The 10,478-nt window shown below is 41.6% G+C and overlaps 1 protein-coding gene across 1 annotated transcript in view; it reads right to left on the bottom strand.

Moving 5' to 3' along the window:
* Nucleotides 1-10,478, bottom strand: part of ctnnd2b (catenin (cadherin-associated protein), delta 2b) — a 173,160-nt gene that overhangs the window by 137,137 nt on the left and 25,545 nt on the right. The window contains exon 2 of the mRNA XM_008286297.1: nt 9,849-9,961. Coding sequence (XP_008284519.1) covers nt 9,849-9,961 — 113 coding nt within the window. The remainder of the gene's footprint in view (nt 1-9,848; nt 9,962-10,478) is intronic.

Genomic DNA, 10,478 nt, shown 5'->3' with positions numbered 1-10,478 from the left:
CGTTGTTTAGAAGTCAGCAGGTCAGCATCTTGCATCGTCCTGCCATTATTATTATTATTATGAATGTGTGTTTAAAGCACTTTGGATAATTAGCACCACATAAATGCAGCTAGTTGCCATTTTTAATAATAGATGCAACAGGTGCAGCAGCCTGTCAATAAAGCAAACTTTATTTTTATTTTATTTAACCTTTATTTAACCAGGAACAGGCTCATTGAGAGTGTCCAAGACAGGCAGCATCCTCGCAGACATCATACTCATAATACCTGGTGAAATTAAATTTAGACGATAAGAAATCAACATATCAGCAGAGATCAGAAACATAATAATAATAAATATATAATAAGTAATACAATAATCATCAGTCAAAACACGGACTGATGTTTTGGAGAACTATCCAATGATAAGTGACCAGAAAAAAAGAAAAAGGATAAATATACGATACTCAGCCTCATTCTTCCACCAGCTACCATCCGCAGTCATGACGGAAAATAAAGAGCTTATTAAAATCCAATTTAACCATTTCTCACAGCTAAATTCTCTGCAACAACTCATCAGTTTAAAATTATGTCCATAAACAATGCTAACAAAATTAGGAAAAGTCATTAAGCATCGAGCTGATAAAGCAACATAATGTATGTTTACTGTGCTGTTAAAACGGGCCACGGGACCCCAACGCAGCATTTGGATTAAACAAGATAATAAATAAGGAGTTTGTGTCAATGATAAAGAAAAAAAATTACAGGTTTTATTATTCCTTCCTGATTGTACTTGGTAATGAGGCTATAACGCAGCCACACAATCAAACCGAGGAGGCTTATTGCAGTGTGGAGCGTTTTTTCTCACATTCAGCAGTGACATGACGGCTTCTCTGTAAACCACCATCAGTTTGTAATTACAGCAGTAATGTGAAGCTACGTGTAGAATTCCCCGTCATAGCAAAGCTACAGCAAAGCCGCTCTTTATTTCCTCTTCCCTCCTGTTTCACCCTCCTCATCTCTATTTGATCCTCTTTCAATGCTTCAAAAATCTAACTCACAATCATTAAGTGTATATTTAGATGTGCAGCTGACTGCCTACAGCACTATAGGAGTAGGAAAAAAAGACTGCTTCATGTGCACGTGTCGCAGCTACAGTACGTCTTCTGTGACTCATCCTGATGTAGTAAGCTTTGACTCTGAGGCTCTTCCTTTGGTAAGAAAACAGTAGTATGTGTAATGTAATTTACCTACTAAACGAGGGCCTGGGTGTGACGATATTAAGGGATAATTGCTCAGTATGTATGTGTTACATGCGCATATGTGGCACTGAAACTCTTTGAGTGAATAATGATTTGTTGTTGTGTCTACGGTATTTGTAATGAACAGATGAACGCAAGAGGGTGGATACACAAGTGCAGAATGTTAGTTTTAAGTACTGTATGTCTAGAACAAACACTTTACTGATGAATCACTGATGATTCAAAGTACTAGACACTGAGAATGATGTTCAAAGTGATATTCCACACACGCATGGAAAGTGGGCTAAAAAAGTAGTGATTTCCCCCTGACCTTTACCAGAAACCCACCCTGAGCCCAACTAGTCCTCCAAACCCCAGTCGACTCCGCAAAGTCTAACCGTACCCGAGGCTAAAAGCTAACTTTCGGAGAGCAGCTAAAATCGCGGAGCGGCATCTGGCATCTGCCTGCCTCGGCCTCATACCACCGCTTCGTCTGGATGAGGTCATTTGACGTTGCATCTCTATGACGCTGCCAGAAGCAAATTCAATAACAGTTACATCCTGCGTATGGTGACATTTAACAGACAGGATTCCAGTGCACTCACGTTGGCTGTGGCAGCCGGAGGACGGGAGGACCAGTGCAGGAAATCGAACAGGATCCTCTTAATTGAGGACTATATCAGAAACTGGTCCCACCCCAGCTCTGCCCAAGGAAGCACGATTTGTGTGATATAATCTGTGGATGAAGAGATAAGGCCAGTTTCCAGTTTTTGGCTTTTAATTTCAGTTCTGTTCTATTGCTTTTGAAATTGTTCGACACAGGCCTGACTGGGGTAGATTTTGCGATTCCGAGCTGAATCTCCATCACTGACAGGAGTTGATTAGCTGTCAGGCTACTGGCAGTTATTTTGTAGTTCGCTTTCACTGACACATTTCTATTCTAGGGTGAAAAAGGTTTATTAGCTCTGTGTGTCTGTAGCAAATCTATCCTGCAATATGTAGTCAAATCATGATCAAACATCTAAGACTGTTAATGAGTTAAAGAACAAACACCTAATTTTATGTCTTATTGTTGTAGCTTCATTCCTATAAGTCCTGGTACTATGTTACTCACAGAGCAGAGCTGTGGGTGAATTTCTTCGTCTGACGGGCCTGATATTGACTCTCTGACTGTCAGAAATGTTCAACATGGAACTTTAATACATTCCTCAGATTACCTCAGTGGGGAAAGTCTTTTCCTCCCTTCAGGTCCATTAGGGACCTTTCTTAGAAAGGAGATTTTGAATTTAATAAAACCAGGCAGTCATTCTGAGTAAAGCTGTTCCCCTCTGCAAACATCTCTGTCAGTGTGTGTGTTGAGGGCCGAGCCACAGCGCTGTGAGTCTAAGCTGGCAGCCGAGAGCCCTGACAGCTTCTGGGTAATGGGCCCTCACTGGGCTCGCAAGACGGGTCACATTTTCTCGCCAGACAAGCGGCGGTGGGTCGCGCCGGGTGCTGTGGTCACAGCCAATGCTTATGCACGCACACACACACATATACACACAGTCGCCACTCAGCAGCCAGACAAGCAAGCAGCCGCGCATCCGATTACCAGACAAATGTCGCAAATAGGCACGGCCAAAAGAGGCAGACGAATAGCCTGGCCTAGGAGGAGGCTATCCACCACGGTGCCACCAGAGCAAAGATATCAGTAGCTACTGGGTGTGTGCTCGCTGTCAGAGGCCCACTTGGACGATTAGATAAAGGGTCTGTAGTCAGGGGGGCAGGTAAACAGGAGGCTGAGGGAGGCACACCTACAGAGGCTGCACACAGAGAGAAGCTAGCCCTGTTTCCCGGAGGCCTTCCTCCCTTGTTATATTTCAATTTTCCAATTTACAGACTGTTAACCCGTGATGTAGCCGCGTGAGATCAGAGTCAACCAACCACTCGGGGGGCTGGTTTAAAAAATGCAGCGTACTCAAAGCAAGGTCTAGATCAGACTGGTAACCGTGTTATCATTTTATACAAGCGAACCAAACAGAAAACAGCTACAGGGCGCAAAATAATAAGTCTTAACCGTAGAGCTCCAACAAACCAGCCCTGTTTTCTGGATCAGAAAGACAGCTGACAGCAGGGAAAAAGGTCAGATAGAGATGGAAAGAAAAATGTAGACAGACAGAGCTGAAAGAAGTACGGAGATGCAGCAGAAATTAAGCTAATAGGACGAGAGAATTTAGAAGTGAATTGAGGGCAAACACACTACAGTGATAGTTGGCAAGAAAACAGCTCAGGAGTTAGCATGTTTACTTGGCTTTATGCACACAAGATATGAAATATATGAAGCAAATTTAAGTATTTTTTAAAGGCTGATGCCATCGTAGAGATTTGAGCGAGGAGACGTGGTTCATAGAGGGTTTAGTGACAGGTATGACAGACTAGTGCTCAGTGTAAATATGTTTAATACATCCATAATCTTAAAAATGCACAATTTCCTTGCTCCATCCAAGGCCAGAAAACCTGTCAGAGTATCACTTTCAGCCGTGACATTTGAGGCGGAACGGTCCTTCAACTGATGAGGCAACATATGTCACGCACCTCTTTGTGCAAACTAAAACATTGTCTCGGTTTGACTGATAGAGCAACACACACACACACACACACGCACACACACACGGAGGATTTGTGCTTTTTGAAGTGATAAAGCAGCAGCATATGCCCGGGCGCACACTGTGACCTGTGGTGACTGATTAATACCGGAAACAAAGGCAGAGCCGAAGAACTCATTAGCACCTCTGAAAGTCTTTATCTTCCACAACACAACAGGAGCAGATTCCTGAACTGGCAGCTCCCCCACAGCCACATGGCCGCTCTCAACGCTCATTCATATTTCAATTTTTCTCTGGTGTAACCTGACTATCTGCAGACACGTTTCCATTATAGTAGGCGCTCCATTGCTCGCTCTTTAATGGAGATATCAAAGCTAAATACTCAAGACAAAGAAGGTCAACCGACAGGGCGTCTCTGGGAAAAAAAAAACTGGTGTATGCTTGACATATTAATTGGTTTTTGGGGATGCCCTTCTTGTGACACAAACTTTGTTTTCAGTTTTTCTTACCTCTTTTCAACTCCCCAAATGCAAAGTTAATCCAGGACAAAGCCAGGAAAGGCTACACCGAGCACAAACGCACAGCCCCATCCTCTATTGTTCTGCTACTTTCTGTCTATCGCAGGTACCGGCCAAGGCGTCTGAAAATGCCACCCAACCATTGTGTTCCCCCCGGTCATATCACTGCTGGTCATATTATATCTACTGCGCCTCAGTCTATGAACTTGTGGTTTATCTGGGTAACAGAAACTAGAGCTGCTGCTTTGGGAAAGACAATAAGACGGTCTGTCTGTGGTGGATTTGTCAAAAAAACAGAACTCTAATGCAGCTTGCTAGCGAGATCACTTCCACACGTCATGGTGGTTAGACAGATTAACTGGATTTGGGCAGAATTATGCTTCAATTTATACATTTAATGTGCTGTTTAATGAGGTCGTGAGAGAGAAAAGTGATTGAGTTCATAATCCTTGGCTATGTTGATAATTATGAGTAGAGAAGATACAACTAATATGTTGTTTGACAAAATGAAGCCTTTCTTCCCATATCGAAGTCCTCCTTAAAGCTGAGGTAGGCAGAATTCAAAAAAATGTTATATTAACTCATTCATTATTAATGTATGGTAACTTTTGTAGGCTTTCAAAATGGCAGGCAGCAGACTCACATGACTTCATGCAGCCAATCAGTGAAGTCACTACGACCTCTGACCAATCATGAGTGACTTTTTATTTTATTTTTTGGTAGGCGAGGAAACGTTTACGGTAACTCCTTTGACTTTGATTTTCAGCCTAAGTCTAAAACTTGTTTTTTAAAGTCATAAAAGAAAAAAAAATTCCCCTCATATCCACAAATAACACCCCAGGGTTGAAATTTTAAATGTCTAAGTATTTCAGTGAGTGCCCTATAAAGGGTTAACCTTCCAATATATTGTAATTCAAGTGCTCTAAGAGGAAACTAGACTCCTGCACCTCCTCTTTGCTCTGGTTCCAGGCTTTAGATCTGGGCTTTAGGCATTGGATGGGAACCAATAACAGTGTTCTGAGGGTGTCACTGTAGTGCAGGTGTGCATGCTTGTCCCTTCAGATGGCAGTGAAAGTTACTACTGGCAACAGCTGCATTACACTGCGAAGCAACTCAGAAAACAAACTCCTGTTTATCAAAAAGAGAGTTTATAAGAGTCTCACAATAAATGCAATAAAACACATATCAATATCTCCACTGAGAGAATTGGAAATACATCCAGTAAATACTATATTTAGAGCTTGCTGTTCTTCTCCTATATCTAAATGTAGGGGTCATGTCGACAGATTGACCTGCCAGCCTGCTGTCTTTTCCATAGTCCTGCCTACCTCAGCTTTAATTAACATCATGTTTTTGCAAACATAGTAAGTGGATAAATGTATATTGCTACTATTTAAATGTTTTCACAAAGAATATGGGCGTAAGTCGTGCAGGAAAGTGCCAAAAAATACACTAACAATAGCTAACAGTAGTCAGCATTTTAAAAGTTATATAGATTGCTGTAAAACAATAAAATATTCTAGTACAAGTAATTTGTACTAATTTGCATGGAAAACTCATCTCCTTTTTTATATTATTATTCATGCTAAACAACTAGCAGCTAAAATTAACCAACACGAGGCGAGTGGAGTGAAAAATGCAGCAGTGATGCTAATAGACGATAAACTAGCTCTAGCGGTAATACATTACCAGACTTCTTACATTTCATATTATATTATATTATGAGGCATCCTGTATTTTTGTCATTATAATGATTTAGAAACAGATACGTCTATATTCTGCATCAAAGCACAAAAAAAATTAAAATGCCGCAACAATATAAAGTTAGTTTTACTTCTATTGAGCCACTTTAGATCAATTTAAGCTTGTGCTGTATCAATATGCTTCGCCACAAATGCTACCAAGACAAATTCCTGTCTGTGAATTGTTGCTGCCGATTACATGTTGGCCCTTCTGTTCTCCGGGACAAGTAGCGATGAATAAAACTATTCAGAACAGCAGCAATACTAATGTTTCAGAGGTAATTGAACAATAAATCCTGAACGCTTTAGGCACGACACAACCTCCAGCACATTGCCTTGGTGGACTCGTGTGTTTTGCCAAACCATTTGTCCATTTAGTAATTACCTCCGAGTCAAACAAAGTGAATGGCCTATAAAAAGCAATGGAAGACAGTGTAATCCACAGGACCGCTCGCTAAATAACACACCCATCTAATCCAGTTAGCAAGACGGCAGCATTTGCTCCATCTGCGTGCAGCTGGATGACGAAGTGGAAGTTGTGTGTTTTGTACCCGCCACCTCTTCCATCCCATGTCGCTGCTGCTTTAAACCGAGGCCCTGAACGCAGCCCTGCGACAGAAGCCCGAATGCACGCACCGGTTAATTAGACCGGTGAATGAATCGGTTTTAGACCATCTTCCTGCTCTTTGTTGGTCCACCCCTCAAATTGAAATGAGAATTACAATACAGGCAGATGAGTAATTAGTTTGAGACGGACGGAATCCCCGCTCGCTTAACGAAATCAAAGAGAAGAAAAGATGATGGATTGTGCGCGTCTATTTTTGTGCATGTACGGGAGAGGGCGTGAGACAGAGAAATGGAGACAGAGGCTTTAATCGTGTTACGCTGTCCTGAGAGGAAGGCTAAGTGTATTACCGCTATTGTGTCAGGAGTGGCGTTTTTCGCGGCGGGACTAGTGTGGAATGTGTAGAATGTGTTCTTTGAGCTCAGCGCTGAGATGAGGCTCAGGTCCAAACTCAATCAGCGGCAGATAATCTGACAGTCGCTTCACATTGTGTACAGTTTTCTTCCTCTTATCATTACTGGTAAGAAAAAAAAAATAGAGTCTCTGAGCAGCACAATAGACGGCTGTGACAGCTGCACATTGTTTGATTCTTTCTTTTGTGAAAAGCAGTTGCTGTTTTTAATGAACAAAAACACAGTTACATTAGCAACGATGAGGATTTGTTTTCCGTGCCATCAAACGCCAGCCAAAATTCATTTAAACTGTAATAATGCTTTGATCAACCTAATTGTGACAGAGTTGGCACGGTGATGCTGGAAAATAATGCAGATTTGTTGTCTGGTGCGATGACGATGAGTACGTTTTGCAGTTTCTACAGTTTATGCTTGCGTGTGTCCCATAACCACTAAAATAATCGTTTATATACGACCGATTATCAGCATGTGTTGTTACAATCTTCAATCATTCATCGGGTCACGCACCTCCCCTAAAATTATCTGTAAATGTTGTATTTCTGTCAAGTTCAGTTCCATCCAAAGGTCCATTTTTCTCACATCTCTCAGCTTAATGGTGCCATATTTAGTCAATGTGCAGCTTCAGAATGGTAATTTATTGGACATTTTCAACAAAAAAAAATGACTGAACAACGTGTTTTACAGAAGGACGGGCTTGTAGCTCCACGTCTTTGCTCTTATTCTGCATGTTTAATTTGAACAGCAAACACAGTGATGATGATAGTAAGAGATGACAACAGCCAACGTGTGTTTTTAAAATGAGGTCAGCTAAAGTGAACATATTTACTAGAATGAAGTTGTGTGAAAACCTGATGAGTAGAAACAGCTCCTCTGGTTGTGTTAAAGAAATTATATAAGTATTGGGAACATTTCTTAGGAGCTGAAAATGCTTGAGATGCCAAAAAAAAAGCTACATGGATCTATATTTTACTCTACAAATCAGCAGTAGTCACAAGCCTATATGACGAGTGTGTGTTGTTATAATAATAGAAGTTAGCGCAGAATATTAAAGCTGCAGCAGTCAATATTTTCATGATACCAAAAGGGCTGGGCCTGAATAGCCAACTATTCATTCGCTGTGCTGTAATCGAGATATCAATTTTGATCTCCCAATATCCTGTAGGTGGGTTTCTTAGATGGGCAGCTGAAAGGTGAGGTCCACTTGAGCTTCCTTTGCCAGAGAGATGATTTCAGAAGCTAGAACTGCTATTCGGACCAGCCCTAGATACCAATGAATGAAATGTGAAGTATAATGTCGAAGGAGTCTCTTGTGATGTCAGTGGACCATTTTAGCATCTTTTAGCTTGTTTTGCTTTTGTTTTGCAGCCTGTAGCTTTAATTTTATTCTCACTCACTTCCAGTGTTGTTTCCAGCTATAGCAGGCTGCTGTTGTTTTTTTAAGCAAAACAAGAAATGTAATAACTCCACTGTAAGCTTGCTGCCAGCAGCAAAGTTAGTGACTTGTACTGGCGAACACAGATGAGTATTTAAGAATTCAAAAGTTGTGAAGACCAACACAGTGCTAAGAAGACAAAATATGATATAAATATAAATTTAAAAACTGGTCAAACTAGGTGACAATACTATATGTCAGTGCTACAGCTTGTGTTCCTCCTCCAATGAGAGAAAAAAAAGCTTATTAATGTTGTTTGGCTTCGTGTAACGAACTAGCGAGGTAGCGCTGTCTGACACTCTGTCTGGACTGTTTCAATGATCACTGAGATTTAAGTACAGTTGAAGGTAACCAGTCTTTTCAACCACTCAATGTGGACGTTATCAGCTCATTAAATGGTCCAACATTTCCATACGAATGGGCCAAAGGGGAACTCTTCCACCTTCTAGTAGGCTCAGTAGGCGGTCATTACCCCGTTAAACAGTGATGTAGCTGCATTGTTACACATAGACAAACAAAAGCCCAGTCCTCAGCCACTCATATAGTATTATTATTTGCCTTAAGTCTCATTTTTACTTTCACTTTCACTCTGTGTTCTTCAGTAAGTGTTTGGTTCGGTTTAACTACCAAAACATCCTGTCACTACGGTTACCACATACAACAAAGCTCCATTTTGCACAGAACCCACCACAGATTTTACATGCGCTTATTCACACGACCACAAAAGGCTGTCGACATTATTAGAATTACTTTCTGTTTATCAGTGATCATAATGGACGATAACGCATCTACTTAGCACAGTAGAGGTCCATAGTGGTTCACATAAATGGGAACGATATACACTGATTACAGACCATTTAACAGCCTTTTTTTTCTAACTACATACAGAAAACACAGCAACAATTACCCATCGTTGATATATAAGAACCTTTGAATTCCCACTCTTTGACTGCACTACAGCAAACCAGAATCCTCAAATTGACTGTTGATGTAACACATCTTGTAGCGATGACAAATAAACTGGTGGACCACACTGCAGTTCTGCCAAAGCAGGCAAAAAGGGGGGAAAAAAAACTTGATAAATACACATTGCAGCTCAAACTAAATGACCACTGTAGTGCACGAGACAGAACAGAATCTGGTGTACCAGAGGAATGCAAGGACATCGCTCTGTCTGAGCGCCAAGAGCAAAACAACACAGTGAGCCGGACTGTGGTTTTCAGCACACAGATGAATTCTGGACACAAATCAAGGAGTGTACGTCTAATGCGACCAGCTGTAAAGCCAGTCACCTGCAAGAGCACAGCTGACACGCAGGTAGAGTGTACAGAAGAGGATCTGACAGGTGTTAGACACACAAACACACACACACACCTGATGCTAGTCATGCTTCCGGTCTCAGAGCCAAGCTTGCATCTCTCCAGCTGACTGGCAACAATCTGTCGTTCGGCTTCCAGCTCCCTGGTCAGACGTTCAAACTGCAACTCCTGGAGAGAGGGAGGGAGAGAGAGAGAGGGAGGGAGGGAGAGACAGAATGTGTCAAAACAATCTGTCTGTTTATTTACTGTCACATTTACAGTCATCCTGAACATTATTTTGGCTCCGTTGTCTCTGACACATTTTTTAATTGTTGTGAAATGGACTCTGCAGTCTGTGGTGGGAAAACAGGCCAGATATCAGAGTGTCTGCCAGTTTCACACTGCCAGATAGTCACACACAAGAGTTTGACATGTTGCAAAACTGTGACACCAAACCGAAGCCGTCTCGAATGTGACATTTGCTGCTCCGCCGCCGAGAAACAACAGATGAAGGTTTCGAGGGTTTCTGGGCGACGGATTTCTTTTTTCACGTAAAGTGTCAGGTTCAGATGAAAGCGTCAGTCAGATGCTCGCCTGACAAATCATGTAAACACTGTATGGATTCCTATCCTGCTGTTAGCATGTGCTGCTTGATGTGAATATGAAATGTTTCTATTTACAACATACCACCTGACTGGTCAGTTCT

The sequence above is a fragment of the Stegastes partitus genome, unplaced genomic scaffold, assembly GCF_000690725.1.
Source record: "Stegastes partitus isolate 25-593 unplaced genomic scaffold, Stegastes_partitus-1.0.2 Scaffold447, whole genome shotgun sequence".
NCBI classification, from domain to species: Eukaryota; Metazoa; Chordata; class Actinopteri; family Pomacentridae; genus Stegastes; species Stegastes partitus.
Note: the sequence above shows the minus strand (reverse complement) of the source record. Positions and strands in the feature narration are given on the sequence as shown.